This window comes from Lampetra planeri, chromosome 8 (genome assembly GCF_965212315.1).
Source record: "Lampetra planeri chromosome 8, kcLamPlan1.2.h2, whole genome shotgun sequence".
Lineage (NCBI taxonomy): Eukaryota > Metazoa > Chordata > Hyperoartia > Petromyzontiformes > Petromyzontidae > Lampetra > Lampetra planeri.
The window spans coordinates 350,169-369,674 of NC_136114.1; the positions used below are offsets into that span (position 1 = coordinate 350,169).

The 19,506-nt window shown below is 45.3% G+C and overlaps 1 protein-coding gene across 2 annotated transcripts in view; it reads left to right on the forward strand.

Annotated features, from left to right (window-relative positions):
- Positions 1–19,506, forward strand: part of UTP20 (UTP20 small subunit processome component) — a 116,636-nt gene that overhangs the window by 62,143 nt on the left and 34,987 nt on the right. For both annotated transcript variants that reach the window (XM_078596680.1, XM_078596679.1), the window contains exons 45-53: positions 1,155–1,253; positions 2,845–3,012; positions 4,342–4,508; positions 8,921–9,065; positions 10,934–11,050; positions 11,867–12,037; positions 13,900–14,031; positions 18,374–18,484; positions 19,424–19,503. In XM_078596680.1, the coding sequence (XP_078452806.1) occupies positions 1,155–1,253; positions 2,845–3,012; positions 4,342–4,508; positions 8,921–9,065; positions 10,934–11,050; positions 11,867–12,037; positions 13,900–14,031; positions 18,374–18,484; positions 19,424–19,503 (1,190 nt within the window). The remainder of the gene's footprint in view (positions 1–1,154; positions 1,254–2,844; positions 3,013–4,341; positions 4,509–8,920; positions 9,066–10,933; positions 11,051–11,866; positions 12,038–13,899; positions 14,032–18,373; positions 18,485–19,423; positions 19,504–19,506) is intronic.

The window sequence follows — 19,506 nt, forward strand, 5'->3', positions numbered from 1 at the left end:
CACCAGCGGGAGAGACTGTGAGCGGGAGCATGGACTTCTTTTTAGGGGAAAGGGGAAGGCAAGGGAAGAGGAACAAAAGTAAGGGGAAAAAGGGTGACCTTTAACTTTAAAAAATCTCATGGTGAAACATCACAGTTCAAATGTGTAGTCATGTTGGATGATGGGTCATAAATTAAGTTTGTTGTAGTCAATCGATCAATGGTGGTTTTATACTGTATACGTGTCGTAAATATGTGTGTCACATTAAGTCCGGTCTACAAAACCGGATGTAATGTTTCCCAAATTTTAAATCAACATTTGAACTGACGTTAAAAAAAAAAAACTTGCTTGAATAATAATGTTTCACAAATGTTACGTGATCAAAAATTTTGGACAGACAGAGTAAAAACAACTCACACTTGCTCCATTATAGTATTGATGAATACTCAATCAAAACCATGACTGGATAAGAGCCAGTTGGAGTACTTTTGGAAAGCTGAAATTCAAAAGTACTAGGAGCACACTTTAAGTGGCTTTTGCTGTAAGTGCACATTAAAATGTATTACTTGTTATTCAGTTTGCATGGTTTGCCAGTGATGTTTTCATGCCATTGTACTTGTATTTGCTTGTGCGTGCACGTGCTTGGAGGAGGAATCCATGTGTACACTGTTGGAGGTTCTCCATGCCCATCTGTAATTTATGACCATTCACTGGGAGTAATTATTATCTGGACCTTTTGTTAATTCAGGCTAAAATGTACATGAAAATGGTTATCAACCTTGTTGGTGTTGTGGCTCCCCAATCAAGACCACTGCCCCCCCACCACCACCTACCCCATTCACACAACTAACGTTACTCCGGTCCCAATACAGAGATTACATGTTAATCCCTCGATGCGGTGTGTCCTGTTGCGTATTAGTGTGTCTTTTCACCACAACGTAGCACTGACGTTCCTCTCATTCACGGTCTGCGCCCCTCATAAAAGGTTGGGTATGTGCACTCCACCACAGGTTACCAACCACTGATATGTAGTTTATGTATGTATGTTGAACTTTTGTGTAATCAGAATAGGGAGACGTGGTGCTGCTGCTTTTTGTGCAATAGGCATTAACCACCAGCACTCCTCTCAACAATCTGTGCTGCTCACAAACGGCCTCTGCGTTTCTTTGTTGCAGCTGCACGTAATGTCGTTCACGGCACACTATCTCCTGAAGAGCCTGACGGCCAACATGCAGCCGGGACAGCTGGATCCTTGCGTGAACATCTTCGTTCAGGTAACGTGCGCAGTTCCCTCCACAGCCAACACTTTGTCTCCGGTGACTGAAGTACTGACGAGAAGTGACGTGTAACTCTGTGGCAAGGACTCTGTAAACGTTTGACCCGGTCTAACAAAGTCGTCCGTTTTGTTTTGTTGATCTTGAGACAAGTTTATATTGAAAAGCATCTGGCTGGTTCTGGATGGTGTTTAGGATTGTTTGCGAATTGAAATCCAAGCCAAAGGTCAGCTCGGCCCACAACAGTGGTTGTCTCATGGGGAGGCAATGTGAAATTTCCACCACTCCCTTTTAAGGCCATCATCCAGTCAGGGAAATTTCAGGCAATCGTTGCTGGCAATCGTCACCGCCAATGGTTGCCGCAGCATTTCCAACCTTACTCATCTCATTGCCAAAAACCAAAAGTATGCCGAAAGTGGCACCGAAACCGAATTTCGGTCGGCCTCTAGTGTTGGCCAATTATTGTTCAGCATACACATGTTTCATCATGGCTTGCTTTGATTGTTATGAGAGAATTCTGTCACTATTCCATTGACCACCCAAGTTGCCATAGTGGCTGACGGTTAAGGCATTGCCAGGGATAATTGCCAACAACGATTGCCCAAGTGGATCTTGGCCTTTAGGACCACAAAATGAGATTGAGCTGGAATGAACACACGTTTATAGTTCACTGTAGGAGCAAACAGGTTACTGCTGCATTAATCAGTGATTTTCACAAATCCACTCTGGCTTTTCGTAAGAACCACAACTGTAATAATAGTCTTACACTTTCAAACACAATAAAACTAACACTTATAGTGCAATTCTAGCACTACACGGGTAACTGTTATAGGAACCTTAAATATGTAATTAATGTAACTCTTGTTTCTCCATATTGGCTGATGTTTATTGAGCAACAACTACAATGTTATATTGGGGAGCCAGATAATTGCATCCGTTGCAAGTGCAACAATAACATTTTAACACCTCCATAATCCCAATGAGGTGGATGTTGGCAGGGATTGATGGCGTCATCGTTATCACTCGTCATAATCATCATCACCACGTCACTCTGGTCAGTTTCCCGCATTTTCTATTGATCAATAACATCAGTTGGCCTGTATTTGCAGCACTTACAGAAATATGCTATAAATTACACTGAAGCAACAGTCGTGGCCAGGCATGGCTGCTCTGGCTTCTCACATGAAGTGATGTTGAATGGGCATTTGTTTAGTTTTTTTCACGTGTGTGATCAATTGTTTGTGAAGGTACATTTATCCAGCAACGTGGCGCTCCATTGTAGTGAGCGCCTCACAATTGGAAGCTTGCAAGTTTTAAATTATGGTTGTGGATTGCATCAGCCCATCATCCCTCCTGGATAAATTAAATGATAGCCACTTTGTGGTAAAATCAACAGTGGTTATCCTATTCATAGACACACTCCTGCCAAAGGAATGAAGAATTCCGATTTCTGGCTTAAAGGGTGTAAACAGCAATTGAGCACCGCTTTAGTGCTCATTTGAGCAAGAGATCACTCTGACTTCTTGTTGTACATTGGTGGATGTGTATGCGTGTCTGTCCATGTCCGTGCATGGTTACCCCATCCTGACAGGTGTGTAACAACGAGCTGTTTGGCGAAGTTGCTGAGGAGAAGGAGGTGCAGGGCATCGTGCGGAAGAGCATGGAGGCTCGTAGCTGCAAGAGCTACGACACCTATGAGCTACTGGGACAGTTTGTGAGCTGCAGCCATGTTGCCGCCCTTATCCACCCACTTAAGCAGGTGAGCACGACACGCTTGGTTCTGTGCCACACCACCTATTCTGCTCACTCAGGCAATGTCAAACCAATATCTGCATGCTACATTAAACTACTTGTTTTAATAGATGAACTGCCTGGAGGGAAAATGTATATATGTATATACGTCACCTATTACATATTCACGGTAAGGCCTCGACATCCGCGAGGGTTAGGTTCTCGAAAATCGGCGCAAAAGTAGAATTTGCGAATGTAGATACGGTGATTATATGGTAAAAAGTAGGTTAGGTTCCAGTGTCGACTGAACATACAGGAGAAAATTAAAATGTGTCATAACATTAATTCTGTACTGTACACATAAATAACATCTGTATACTTAATTAAATTGTACAATAATACAATAGATAATAAGACAAATAATAACATAAATAAATGATACTGTCAATTTGGAAGTTTTATTTACCTTGGATGACGATGGTGGTCTGATGCTGATAACTACTTCTGCCACACTTTCCCCGATTGCCTATTTATTTGTCTTCATCCGACTGTTGACTCGTGTACCAGGTAATGGCGGCCAACAGCAGACGACGCACCAATCACCCTGAGCACAAGTCCGCCCAAAAACTACACTTTGATCTAAACTTGTCACTTTTTTCTGCCTTTTTTGCTCTCACTCTTACTTTCTCCCCTCACTTGATGCTTCGATGCCTTGATCGACAAAAAAAAAACGACAAATAAGGCAAATGTAGCACGAAAGGCATCGGCACTTGAAGAGTAAAATCCTCGCGTTGCCCACAAACCACTGCTATGCTACAAAAGTACAGTTCCCCCTCCTCCATGAATAGAGAATTGTTGGAGGATAAAAGGTATGATGGTTAAATTGGTATTCAAATCTAAAATCGCGAATAATTGAATTTCGCGAAAAGAAAAATCCGCAAATGAAGAAGTTTGGGCTGTGCGTATTTGTTTACTTTTAAGGCGGTGTTATAGTGATGAATGTATTGTTAGTGCTTGTGCACCACTGTCCACGCAGTATGACCAAGTAATTTGTTTAAATAGATGGCTAAATTTGTGACCTTTAATTTTTAAGAGGTCCTTACATGAATTAAATAATTTTATGGTTGATTATTTTAAAGTAGCCAGGTGGCTTTGTGACAAGATTACTAGATTTCACTCGGATTTGGAAAGTAGTGATATTAAACTCCAGTTAGGGGTTGACTCTGTTTGCAAAATATAACCGGGTCATTCCATCCATTTATTAATTCTACTCATATCCAGAGCATGCACATATCCACGTGGATTAGGTTGGGTTTATGTGGTGTTCAGCAATGTAACCCAACGCTGGTGGCAACAGGTGCTGGAGGGCACGATGAGCCACAAAGTGGCTCACAAGGTGCAGGAGTGCTTGCGCCGCCTGGTTCTGGGTCTGCTCGAGAACTGCCAGCTTACGGGAGACACCTATCTCCTGCTGAGTCACGCCATGATCACGGACAGTCTGCCCATCCTCATCAAGAAAGCCAGGTTTGTGCAGTATCCGCTAAAAAAAACTTGCTTGGCCTTGTTGTTTAACTTCCCTTTCTAGATTTGAAGTTTTCGTGACTGCAAGGATCCATATTCTTGGTTCTTTCGGTAAAGTCACGTATAACTTCCCTTTGTTGGCTTGCTTTCCTAACCAAAGCAGTCACCAACTCAGTCAATAAATTAGATTTTACTTGCCAACAGATTCACTGTGTTCGCATTCCTGGCAAGAAAGAATCGATTCCATTCAGGATATTTTTTTCATTTCACTAGCTTTAATTACATTCACCCCTCATTAGGAGGTAACTCTCAATGTACGGGATTTCGCTAAAATGTAACTCGCACGTTAAGGAACAAATACAATGTACGTTATATGAAAATCGCACATATGGGATTTTTAATCCCTAAATTATACTTTTTTTTACATTTTAGAGAAAAATCTAACAATGTCCCCATTGTCCTTGTGTACATTTTGTGGTGCATACAAATTTTTCTGCTTTAAGTGTGCTTTATTACCACGTCTTGGGGCTCAAATATTTTCAATAGGAATGCATCTACAATTATCTAATGGAAGTCAATGGAAATTCCTGTTGCTATATTGCTCTCGTTACTGGAGTTTTGGGCATTAATGTTGAACCTCAAGAAGCCTTGAAGGTGCATTTGTAATTGGTTCTGGAGACACTTTGTAGATGTAACTTCTTTATTACAATACACCACTCCAACAGTCCTGATACACTGTTACAGCCTAGGGACACAGCCTACTTCTAGCGTGCCTGACACTGGCTACGCTCTCGGGTCCTCCGGCTACAATTACCCTAGGGGAGGCTACCTGACCCGACCCAGCCATGGTGCGAATCTAGACTCTGGCTTCCTCGGACCTCGCCCTTACAAGGGCGTAGAGCTGGGAGTCCCATATTCCCACCACTGGCCCGCACAGCGTCCCGGCCCTTACAAGTGTAATGCGAGCAAGGATTGAGGGGGGGCGGAGTCTGGGTCACGTGGGGAGTGGGTGGAGTTAGGGTCACGTGGGAGAGAGGATTTAGGGGGAGAACCGGAAGGGGAAGCGGGAGTTGAGACGGAGTGAAACAGGAGGAGGCCACGCTGGGCAGGACGGAGAGAGTGGCGCGGTCGCCACGCGGTGGAAGACGTCGACACCGTCGGCCATCGGTGTCAGACGCAGAGAGCTAGCGGCTGTGGGAGGCTAGCTGGATACGGGGCAGCAGTGAAGCTAGAGCTAGCGGAGCAGCGGTGTGGCTGCAAGGTGGAGCAGCAGGGAGTCTGCCTAACGGAGCAGCAGGGAGACTGCATATCGGAGCAGCCGAGGGGCTGTGGAGAGATCGTCGGGAGGGACGCGGGCCTGAGCGAGGACGCCGTGGTAACGAGATTCTACGAACCCAATAAAGGACAACGGAGATCGACATCTGAGAGAGAGTCCTTTATTACACAAAGATAAGCGGGGCGAGGTGTCCAGGGTCCTAAGCTGGCTGTTCTTCGTACTTCGTCTGCAACTGGTCCCGATCGGCTGGGGAGGTCCCCTTTTATGCCCCTTTGCCAATCGAGGGGTGGTGTTGCGTGAGATAGTAGATCCCCCGCAGCCCCCCCCCCCCCCCCCGTTGGTGGCGCCGAGGGGATTAGCTGTCTGGGGTCCTGAGACCCCAGCAGCCCCTCCCCTCTTGGGCTGGCACAGCAGCCCAAGAGGGGAGGGGCTGCTGGCGGTACGGGGTACCCTTGCAGATGGACCCCGTCTACGACTGCCGGTAAGCGTGGCCCATCTACGGCACTACACATTCATCTGGCTCTGAGCCTCGAGCAATATTGAACCATGGGTGAATGGCTTAGCAGTAGAATAAGTGCCTTGCAATCTTAAGGTTGTGAGTTCAAATGCTGGTTGGGGGTCGATTCAGCCCATCAGAACTGAGGTGTCAAAATATGAGGACTACTTGGTGGAAAATTCAACAGTGCTTGTCCCCTGAATAGATTCAGTTCCACCACAGCATTGTGGAGTTTCCAGGAGATGAACTACATTCCTGTCAACCCCATATTAGTGCCTACCTTATTACAGATCAATTCAGACCTTATTGGTCACCCTGTGCACGAAAAATCTCAACGTTCATCCTACAAAGTCCACTCACAAGGTAGAAACGCAAACAAATATACAATGTTTTGTTTTCCCGTATTGAAACGGCTGTACGCCGTATGGACCTGAAAACTAAATTTCCCTGTACAAGAATATGGCTAAACCGTATGGGTTGACAGGTATGGATCTACAACCTGAATGAGCAGGAAATCACTTTGAATTTGAGAATATTGAAGCTGCGCTATTGCATGAATTGGTATGTGTGCAAGTGTGTTTATATATGCAGTGACTATTCATGTCCATATGCTCATCTATGTATATAAGCTTAACATGATACGAGAATGCAGATTAAACTATAATAATACAGTGATCCCTCGTTTATCGCGGTTAATGGGGACCGGAACCCCTCGCGATAGGTGAAAATCCGCGAAGTAAGATTGGCCCCCTAGGAATTTCCGTATATGTGTGTGTGGGTACCAGAATGTTTAAAATATGTATATTTATGCTTTATATATATATTTTACTTAAATCTATTTAATTATAAAACCTTAATATTATACATTCACTCTCTCTCTCTCATACGATACGTATTATGGTGTTCTACACTCACCAATGACAGTAGTATCTTGAGACTTGACTCCAGTGACGATGACAATGACGACGATGACAGACCTGTGCAGTTCGATGAATGTGATGATGAATGATGATGATGGTGTTATCTCGCGCCGGGAACCAATCACGTGCCTAGTCTGAGTGCCCGTGGGTATGTACAAAGCCTTTGAGAGAGTTTCTCTCTTTGTCTGGCATCCTGGGAAACCGTTTCTCTCGCGCATCACGATGAAACAATGCTGCTTTCCGCAATTCGGCTGCCGATATGGCGGTATTTTTTAATGTTTATTTTTCGATGAATATTTTTGAAAAATCCGCGATGCACTGAGGCCGCGAAACTTGAACCGCGAAGTGGCGAGGGATTACTGTACTAGCGGGAAGTACCCGGCGTTGCCCGGTGTACAAACACATTATTACTTTTATATTTACTACGTTTTTGAATAGTTTTCCAAGTGATTTTAGCGAAAGAACCAAGGAAGAGGGGAAATGCACGCGTGTATAATAAGTAAGTAATTAAGAGCGGCGACAATGGTGTTCCGCCCTTTGTGCAAACATTTGCCTCGAGCAAAATCAGTAAATAAATGAAAGTTAACGAATAATAAATAAACTTATCTTACCTGTAACTATGAGCAGATGCGCACCAATTAAGCCTAATTGACATAATGTCACTGCTCCAACCCCTGTACTGAGGGGGCAAGTGTAAATATGTTAGAATGAAGACGTAATTGCATTTAGTATATTTATTTGTTTGCTCCTGTGCAGCAAGTGACATTACGTGGCTGCTTATGCCTCAAGAGTACAGAAAAGGCTATTATTCCCCTTAAACTTGTTTTTTGTGAGCAGGACAGTGACATTTAGAATTGTACCTATTTTCAAAGAGAAAACGTGTACATAAGTGTCATTCCCTCACATAAAGACGTGGTCGCAAAAGCAAAGTTTGTGGGGAATAGTAGCCATTTTGTATATAACAATTTCAAAATAGAACTTAGTACTCAGGGTTAAAAATCGTGTTACTTAGATGAACTAATCCCTTGTCATAAAATATTTTATATCAGGAATAGTAATGAGTAAACAGTCATGGTAATGTTTGAAGGGAGTTGTAAATCTGTGTATTACCTTGCGCAGTGTCCACACGAATAAGAATTCCCCCCTGCCCCCCACCTAACGCGTGTGCCTTGGTAGGGGCGCGCATGCGCAGATGCGTGCTTTGGCGCACGCCCGGAGGCGCAACGTAATAAATAAATAATAATGAACAGCACTAAATCGCTAATTAAAGTACTTTAAAGGTGACGGACACGAAATCGGAATAGCGCTGGCTCACCACGGGGCTTATGCTGTGCTACCTGGGTACTTTTTTTAAAACATAAACCCCACTGTTCGCAAACCAAATCCCTCGCAAGTGTCGGCCACACACAGACAGACAAAAAATGCCTGTCATAGATTAGAAGATTATCTACCAGACATTGCAACGTTACAATATACGTGCCGCTGACTTTCTGGCACAGATACAACATTCATACAGCTGTGCAGTCAGTAGTAGTGGCTCCCTGTAGAAAAAATATCAATAAACGCCAGCTTATTGTTAGCTTAGGCAATGTACGTGATACGTTAATCTTCGTACGGTTACAGCACTTATAAGCCTTCATGTGCCAAAGGACCCAGGTGAAGTTCGTGTTAATGACGTGGCGTGTTTGTGTGTGCGCGTGCGATTGCTGTATGCGGAGTGCAGTAAGGACCGCGTAGCAGCGCTCTCGGCCCCGAACGCGCGGCCCCCCAGCTGCCTGCTGCTGCCTCCGACCCCAACGCGCGGCGGGGAAAAGGCGGCGGTCAACGCACGCACTAACGTGCACATCCTAGTGGAGTTTGGCCTGCAGGTCTGTCCGCACGCTCCGCGTCTCACTGCGCGCCGGTGCCACCGCGCGGTTGTCAGACCTGTGCCCGCCCGTGAGCGCGTATACCGGTGGAGGTCTGGCAGCTGCGCAATAGAGCAGGCATGCCGATATGACATTCTCATGTTGCAACTGAATCCTCCACTCTCCGAGTAATTACATATGGCCAGAACATGTTTGGCTAATCTGATTTTAATAACAGCTTTCAGACAAAATAAAGTGTGTTTTTTCAATGAAGACCAATTTTATTTTGGCATCCTATACTATAAATAGGCCTCTATTCATCTCATCCTGCCATTTCTTTGAACAACTTGCAATAATGAAACCGAACTGGAGCAAACTTCACAAAGGTGTCTCGCATTCCCTCGACCTTGTGTTCAGTCCGACTGCATTGGTGACGCGGCCCAGTGGGTTGCGCATTCGCCACTTTTTGCAGAGGCTCACGGTTCATAGCCAGCGGCTGTCCTGGTTCACACCGAAGGTGTAAGAACTCTCGTACAACGCGCCATTGCTTCACAGTGGACATGAAAGATCCCGTGACGTCATTCACAAGAGTGGGCCGTTGTGTGCTGGCATCAGGGTCCCGATTTGAATTTTTCCCGCAAATGACTCAAATGGGATTACACACAGCAGCAATCATCGCCCCCCTACTGGCAGAATAATACCCTAGGTCACTCTTATAAATGAGTCTATCCTGGTGTCTTGAGTTCTCACCTGGTTAAACAAAATAAACCTGAACTTTAACCATAATAAGTACCAGCAAAAGTCATTAAATAAATAGGAAGGTACAGGTCTACCTCGATTTACGAACATTCGGTTTACGAAGTTTCGCGTGAACGCAATTGACAAATTATGGACACATTTAGATTGATGAAATTAATTTCCGCATTCTCGAAATTTTGCTACGGCCACGAAATCAAGCAAAGAAGCCACCTGGGGGGTTGCGTCGTTTATGCCTCCACATCACCTCTGCAGTGATTACAATCTGCAGTATTTTTGGTGCATTCTCTAAAAGGTTAATTCTATTTGTTTTAAATAAATTATAATTCAGTGTTCTTGGTTCTTTCGGTAAAGTCACGTAGAAGGAAAATAATAAAAATAAAACATAATAAATTAATTCTCACGACGTTTCGGCCACAACGCAAGCAGCCGTCTTCAGGTGGAGAACAGGTCTGTCAAGTAGACAGAGTCTGAATGGCACGCCCCAGGCTTGGAGCGACTATTTATGCTTCGAGTCACGGCATCTCTTCAGAAAGGTGAGAGACTCGATTAGCTGAGCCTTCTTATCCCGGAGCTTGTTGAAGCATCTTAAAGTTTTGTGGAAACCCACCCCGTAGTGGAGGTTAAATTTCGATTTAAAGCTTTCGTGAATGCAGGGATTCATCTTCTTGGTTCTTTCGGTAAAGTCACGTAGAAGGAAAATAATAAAATAATAGAAATAAAACATAATAAAATAATTCTCACGACGTTTCGGCCACAACGCAAGCAGCCGTCTTCACGTTTCTGAAGAGATGCCGCGACTCTAAGCATAAATAGTCGCTCCAAGCCTGGGGTGTGCCATTCAGACTGTCTACTTGACAGACCTGTTCTCCACGTGAAGACGGCTGCTTGCGTTGTGGCCGAAACGTCGTGAGAATTATTTTATTATGTTTTATTTTTATTATTTTATTATTTTCCTTCTACGTGACTTTACAGAAAGAACCAAGAAGATGAATCCCTGCAGTCACGAAAGCTTTAAATCGAATTATAATTCAGTGGTTTTATTATTCATGCTGTGAGCTCGTTTCTCGATATTTCCATCGTTGCTTTAAGTACGTGCTTTACTGAAGTAATCTGTTTTTGTTAATTTTCAGGTTTTGCATCTGACGCTGAAGAGGTCGAAGGTGAAAATGACTGAGAAGAAAGTCTTGGAAATGGTGGACCCGTTTGTTTTGCTGCTGTGCGACTGTTTGGACTCCAAACACGTCAAGGTGCCCGTGCCCTCCCACACAGCAGAGCTGCCACTTGCAGCACTCGCGGACTCGCTCCCGTCGTTCGCTCACCGGCGGCTAGTCGCCTCCCTATCACTCTTCTATCGCTACGACCAAAATTACTGCAGCTATTAACTTCTCTCATTGATTCCTTCAGCAATGTCAAGGAATTCAGCCTAAAATACTGTTTTATCTCAACTATACCTTGTTCAGCCACCACGCTACATATCCCAACAACTCGCTTACCCATTCACTCACCCCACTGCAGGTCACAACACACCCACTCACCATGCACTTATGCACTCACCCACTCACCCTATTTGCAGGTCACAACGCTAATTGTTTAGCTTCTTTCCTTGCACTGCTCTACTTTGAAATCTCCCATTATATATTTGTTACTGGCGACTAGATATGTTGGGGCCTTTGCCCAGAAACTGTTTAAAAATAAAAAATAAATTATTTTATCTTGTAATGTTTGCTGCCCACCCCAAGTGCTCTATTTCTGTCTCTACTCGGGGTATAACAATGAGTCAAATAAATAATTCATATCTACTTATGATGATACATGCTTCAAATGATCTGTGAATGCGTATGATTTCCATATGCTGTATGCAGTCACTAGAGATGCTGTAATGCACGGTAATTAATTGTTGAATCCAATTGTGACCACAAATTACTGCCCTTCACTGTTCCACCTGACAATCCTTTTTACCCCTTCATCCATTCCCCTTGACCCATCCCTCAAAACTTCCCTTTTTGGTCTTTTTTTTCTCCACCACATGCCACACCGCCCGCCCCCCGTGTCTCCTCTGGCAGGTGGTAGCGAGTGCCCTGCGGTGTCTGGCCTGGTCGCTGCGCTGCCCCCTCCCTTCCCTGGGGAGGCTCGCCGACCGCCTCACCAAGCAGCTTTTCCTCCTGCTCAAAAACTACGCGTGCGCCGGCGCTGCCAAGGGGGACAACTTCGAGATGATCCTTTCCTGCTTCAAGGTCAGGCGCTGCGCTGCACCTCGCTGCTGTTCGTTGAGTAAACAAACGAGCCTGTGATCCTCTGCATTAAAGTAAAAGGTGTAGTCCTGCAATTGCTGGCTGATGTCACCACTGCAGACGGAAAGGTCTCTTCTAAAAGGGGATTCATACTTTTTGATTCTTTCGGTAACGTCACGTAGGTATAAATAAAATAAATCACGATGTTTCGGGCGCAACACAAGCGTCCATCATCTGATCATCTGATGGACGCTTCCATCATCTGATGATGGATGCTTGTGTTGCACCCGAAACGTCGTGATTTATTTTATTTTATACCTATGTGACTTTACCGAAAGAACCAAAGAGTATGGATTCCTGCAGTCACGAAAGCTTCGAATCAAGATAGAAGGGGATTCTATCGAGAGCTTCTTGAGTGTATTTTAGCCAACGTTTTCATGCTGGCCAGATGTCTCAGAAGAGGTTGTATTAGTTACCACAGTTGACCCCAGCACACATGACCTTCCAATCGGCTAACTGAGATTTACCCATTTATCGAATCACAGTATATGTGTGGAGAATTAAGACCACGTGTCCATTGCTTCAGCTGCTGCGCCGAGTGATTCCTATTTAATGGCTCTTTGTTACGACAATGTCCAGACCGTTCACTTCACTGTGCGAATTGGTGAGGTGCTGCGATGCATGAGGTGGACAACACTTCACGTGTACCAAGTGGGGTTATTATTACTTCCCTAGCATACGATTTGTTCCAGTAAGGACAGATAAATGTTTTGACTAAATATGTTTTTCTCTCCCAGAGGACGTATGTATATTGAACTTTTTTCACACCGTAGAATGTACACATCCTACATAAATGGTGTGAAATGACAAAAACTCGGTGTCAACTTTTTGTATGTGGCAGAGAAATCTGGAGGCCCATGTCACAGAGTGGCTGAGAGTGCTTGGATAGTGAACAGCTTATTTAATAGTGACGTTTCAGAAATTTTTACAGCCGCCTTGGTAAATGTGTCTTTCTTGGCAAAAGTGTTCGTCAGTAAATTATTTAGCCTTTCCATTATCCTTATTGGTGTCGTTATCTAAGTCCAGGTGATTTGGAGCCTACGAGCGTGTGTCTCCTTAAATATTTCATCGTGCCTAAAGGGCCTGGACACTGCCATTCCTGCTGATTCAGTTTTTTTTGGAAAGATGTCTTTGATTCGCTCAAAACCACTTCTAAAGTATGCACTTATTTGTATATATGCTTTTATTACTTTAAATTTACCAATAATATAGAATCTACTCTTTGGGTCTTTCGGTAAAGCCATGTGACTTTACCAAAAGACCCAAAGAATATGAATTCCTGCTGTCACGAAAGTTTGAATATATAATCTGTTTACCAATGGTTATAAAGGCTCATGTGGGCAGTAGACTGAGCACAGTACTGAACTACATAATAAGTATAGATGGGCAATGGATTACTGAGCATCCTGTTTCAGTACTTACCATGTTACGATCCACCATCCCATCTTTTTGCTTCGATTTAAGTACTTTCGATTTACGTTCTGGTTTTCAGGAACACATCCTGGGCGTAAACCAGGGTATGGCCTGTACATGAAAATAAAACTAAATTATAAAGCCAGGCACTTTTCTGTTTTATAATTATCATGGACTTATGCAAAGGTGAAGTGATTTTATTACCAAGTCCATAACACAGGTTAGTTTGGGTTGTGTTTGTTTTCCTTTTAGCATTACCATAGAGGGCAATCAATGATGCTAGACAACCTTTATAGAGCATTGTACACGTTTAGACGTGCTAGCATTTAGATCATTTTGAATCAGACGGAAAGTAACATTGGATGGGGCCATTGTGGTTTTGTGTGCCTCAGGTGATGACGGTGCTCGTGCGCCACATGGAGAAGAGCCAGCTCACAGAGAAGCAGCTTCAGGTGCTGCTGGGGTATGCGGAAGAGGACATCCATGACTCATCTCGCCAGGCCACAGCCTTCGGACTCCTCAAGGTAATCCATTACAGAAGTGTTTTTTGGGTTAGATTGCGTAAATATAAATGCGTCGTCAAACCCACCACCACCCGACACAGCCAATTAGTAAGGTTTGTCACGTAAACAAAATGTGCCCATTCGTTACTAGTTCAGCACACTGGTTGTGTGTTGGAGAGTAAACCCACAACATTTACAATTCGAGTATCATGATATTTTGCCAGTAATTAAAACTAGCATCATCAGGCGACAGCCAGAGCTGTGGAGGAATAAATAGGAGGGGGTAAATGTGATGTCGTTACTTGTGAGCCAATCAGGTGTGAAGACCAGAGGGGGAGGGTTAATGTTTGCATACAAATTACAATGGATGACCATTAGCGGTTGGGTTATTTATAAGGTAATCAAAATACATAATGTGCATGCACAACGTGCTTGCGCAATGCACATCAATTATGCATGCACATTATGTATGCACACCATGCCTACACATCCTGTCGCTTTGTTGGGTGCAAGAAATCGCAATACCTGTTTTTGGCTGCTCACAGTTAATCACCATCGACATATGGACAGGTTTTGTGAGTTGAGATTATTTATAAATTCAATGTGTATCTTTACCGTGTAGCTAGACTACCAATGTGTTATCCACATATCTAAACCAAACAGAGGGTTTTAGTGTGCTTGAAGCTATTGCTTTTGTTTTAAAGTCTTCCATGTACAAATTTGCAATAACAGGAGACAAAAGAGAGCCCATTGCTGCTCCTTTTGTTTATCGACGTCACTTTTCCACAAGGAATCGGTGTTCTTTAGACTGCTCAGCTCGTCGTGGGATATATTTGGCTAAACCTGTTTAGCCAAGAGTATCGAGTTATTGAATTGACTGGAACCCTTGTATGTTCCAACGTTTTCCTCAAGTTAAACCGGCCTGCTCAAAGCAAGTCGCCTTTCCTAGGATAGAGCATTGGGTAAAATTACTTCCTGCACAATTAAATGGGAAATTGAAGGAAAAAATAATTTGAGATGTTGAGAACTATCTCATAATATACCAATACTTGGAACATTTATATCCAGCTGCGCGGCACTGTAGTTGTTAAGAGCATGTGAATTGCAATCAGAATGGTCGTGCATTCAAATCAAGCCACCCTTGATCGATCTACATTTTCAGGGTCATCTTCCCTAAAAAGTCAATCCCAAGCAAGCAAGGAATAGCAATGGACTTTGATACAAGAACTGGTCCCGTCATTTTGATATCTCCAATGCACACCTCCGCTGTTATTTTCCCAATGATGCCCAATGAGCCGCCATTTGCGGCAAAGCACGGAGCCCCGACGGGACATAGGGTACGACTTTTAGGGGACAAGATGTTAAAAATAAACTCGGAAATGATAGTCGTTGACACACCAGTATCGACAAGCATTCTGATTTCAACCCCCTCTATCAATCCGATAACAGTGGATGAACCTGCGGTCGCGGCAGCCACTCTATGGGCCAACTCCGACCACTGACCCGGTCGGAGCGACCAGTCAGCCCAAGCAAATTGCGAACCCTCACGCACCGACGCACGACGGGAATGAAAACCGACCGAACGCGATGAGTGAGGTGGATTCAGGGGCCGAGTGTGTGATTCATCGCGATTCGCCTTCGGGTATAGTGGAGTGGAGGACGGTCGGGCGGACGACGGCGGCGGTCCGTGGAGGCGTCGTTGTGGAACGCGACAGCCCAACGAGACATGCCCCGGCAGGCTGCACTTGTAGCACATGACAAGCCCGTTCCCAGGATGAGGAGAGGTCTTTCACCCTTGAAGTTGTTCATACCATCGCACCATGCCATCCCCTCGCCAGCCTCCGCCTTGAGTCGATGCGCAGGCTTGGACAGGCTCCACCTCTTTGGATGTATCGCGCACATCACGGGGCGCGGTACACGCCACCAACTCCTTATGTCGTTTCAAGAGCAACCTTGAGAGAAGACAACTCGTCTTCGTTGACAGCCGGCAGGACGATGTGGAGGTCCTTTGCCAACATCAACAATCTCTCGAGGACCAGCGAGTCGACTCCATTGTGGTCCATTTTCGGGAAGGCCTCCCTCCTCCCCGCGGAGCGAACTTGTGCCTCGCATTTGATGGCAGTTCGTAGATTGACGTCATTTGAGCAAATGCTTGATGTCGCGTGGCCCTCTCCGACGGCGGGCAGCACTCTCAGCGCCTCTGCCTCCATCCACCCCGCTTTGTGAATCTGCGCTTGAAGGCAACCCAAGTCGCCTCTGGCGACGGAAAATTATTTAACAAAGAGCAGTCTTCGCCTGAGAGATGGGATGTCAAAAGGCGAACTCAACGCAGTCACAGATTTGGTGGGCTCTTAACTCCGCTCCGCAAGCAAAATGGCGGCCGCTTGTGCAGGCTGCGCCACATAGGTTTCCCGTTGGCGGGAAAGAGCAACGGGATGCTCGATCCCGCACGGCTCCGGTGCTCTCTCTTCCACTACTGGCTCTTCGCGGTCAAGCTCCGCGACGATCGACGCCGCAGCTTCAAGGAGTTCAGCGAGGCGGGAGCGGGCTCTGCGGCACTCCTTCCCCGACGGCAATGAGCTGTCGCTTGGATGGGCAACGCGATGCTCCGCCGACGGCGCCTCACTCCCTTTCTCCGGGGTCGCCATCCCTGGGGCTGTTTGAGGAATTTCGCCTTCATCGTCCTCGTCATTCGATGTCCTGGTATATTGTCTGTATCGTGTAAACATAACCTAACTCGGCTACGTTACTAATAAAATAACGTTTGGCCACTTCCGACACCAGTTGTCGTAGGTTCAACTGAGTCGCAGACTTACTCTTGGAGGCAACACATTTATTTAACACCAACACACGGGGTAACTTCCCCTTAACAGAATAACAACCTACGTGGTGAACACCAGGCTAACTACACTAATTACAACGTAACTGCTACTACGGACTGGACCACAGCTCGGGTCCAGGTCCACTTGTTGGAGACTTGGTAGAACGTAGAATGTAGACGAAGGTTTCTTCGGGATGAACAACAACGCCGGTCCCTCTGGGGGACCCGGCTTATATTCTCTGCGGCGTGCTCCGCCCTTGGCCACGGCCATCTTCCAGAATCCTCGAGCAGGATCTGGAACCTGACCACGTGACCACCCCTAGGCCCCACTTGGGGCCCCCTTGTAGACTTAACCGGTCACGTGTCCTCTCGGGTCTACCAGAGTGCCATGGCCGATAATAACCTAATTTCTACAGCCGGCACTTCCACACCCTATCTTGTAGGGCTGGCACTGCACACCAGGCGTGGTACTATTCAGCGCTGACCGATCCCCTCTAGGGCCGGTAATACACCCACACCATAGTGGTATCCGCGATGTCAATACACCGCACGCCGTGCCTCCCTAGGGCTGGCACTACACAGTGGCATCCCGCGATGTCACTGCACAAGTGAAGCAGTGACAATGAAGCAAACCATAGAAATGTACTACATTCATGAGCTGTAATTCAGTAGGGTGTGTAAATGTACACACTTCCTGTATATTATAACGTTTTAAGTTGTGGTCTGCAGGGCCGTGGCACTCATGAACCATTGTGATCTCTTCATATAGCATCTGAAACTGTTCCTCACGCAGTACTGCACTGTCGCAACTGGTCCGTGAACGTGTGGGGAGACAATTTAAGACTTGTCAGGGTTTCATGGCAGCACAGCAAGTGGATGCATTTCCACCTATACGGGGATTGTCGGGTTATCTTCGGGCACTCTGGTTTTCTCCATCGTGTTTGTCAACCCCCTTCCCGTGTCGTGTCGAGGAGGTGCTTTTCCCTGGCTTGCCAGGAGGAGGCGGTACAACAAATATGGACTCAACTTATTCTGTCTGTATGGGATAGTGTTTGCCCCCCTTGCACATGTGGGTTTTCTCCGGATGCTCTGGTTTCTTCCTACAAGTAAACACTCATCATTCATTGACTGATGACACCGTAATATATAGAGGACCGCAGAGCTTGGAGGAAATGGGTGCTGGCGGACCCTCTGTGACTGCACTGCCTTTCCCACTCGTTTGTGGTTCCTCGGGCCTCTTGAGCCGTTCTCTCGCTTGGAGAGCGAGAAGATACTGCTGTGAGACACGCTAGAAGTCGAAATCATTGTTCTGGCTGCCTTCCCGCTTGTCTGATTTCCCGCACTACTGAATCATTATACCCTCTCTCTTTCTCTCCGAGAGTGAATTAAAACTGTGCAAGTCACACATTCTAAAGTGTTTTTGGTTTTAAGACAATGGCACTAGTCGACACAGCAGACAATCCTGCACGCAGTGCCTGGGAGAGGGTTGCCGTAATTGCAAGCGTTTTCGCGCGTTCCCCCCATGTTCTCTTTTGCACACAGGCCATTGTCCAGCGACGGCTCATGGTTCCGGAAATGCACGAAGTGATGACGAAAGTTGCCGAGCTGGCCATCACGGACCAGGCGGAGGCGGTGCGCGTACAGTGCCGGCAGGTGGGGCGCACAGTAATATAGGCACATTTGCAAATGTGTGATATTGTTAATGTGATTTGTAAATGTAATCCTTAACATTAATTGAGAGTTACATTTTAATGTAAATGTTTTAATTAAGGGACTGTGCATTTTCTTGGTATGGTCTGGAACTGTTTTTGCTATTGTTTTCCTGCCTTTCCGAAGCTTTCCGAATAGATTATGCAATTTGAACTTATATATGGTTGTGTGATGTTATCTTCCTCGCCTGGTATGCAGGAGGGTCGGGGGTTCTATCCCGATGCCTGTATATTTGAAGTTTGCATGTTCTCCCCGTGGTCATGTGAATTTTTTCTCCGGGTCCTCCAGTTTTCCCTCCGCATTTAGAAACATGCGTTTAGACTATTTAGATTATTTTGCTGCTATAAATGTCCAAATTATTTGTGGCCATGTTGCTTTTGAAACACAAGTTCATACCTCAGTGAGCTTTCCCTAGTAGGATGGGGATGGTTTAGTTGTATTTGTATGTGTCCTATCGTGTTTTGTACTGTTGTTGGAACATTCTTACCCCGTGCCCCTATTGGACATCTGTGAAAAAGAGCTTTATAGCTCATCGGATTCCTCCAGTATAAATAAATATTTTGATTCTGACAGAAACACGACCCCAGTGGGGTGGTTCCCTGCAAAGATGGCTACCATGCAGTGAACGCATTCCGCTCACGCAGTAGCGTTACCCATGCTTCGATAAAATGTTTTATGGTTTGTGCAGGGTCACCTTTTGCTTGCAGTGCCATGTTTAATGGATATTTTTTTTTATTCATCTAGTGACGTATTGTTTTTAACTGAATTAATTTGAAGCCAAAACATATATTATTGACATCCCAGGTGACTTGCGTAGAGAGGTTAAATTATTTGCGTTCAGCTCTTTAATGGTTTTGAATGTTTTTGTCACACGTCTTGTAGGTGTACCTGACATTCATAATGGATTACCCCTTGGGGAAGAAGCTTGGTGAACACCTGGAGTTCATCGTTTCACAGCTCACGTA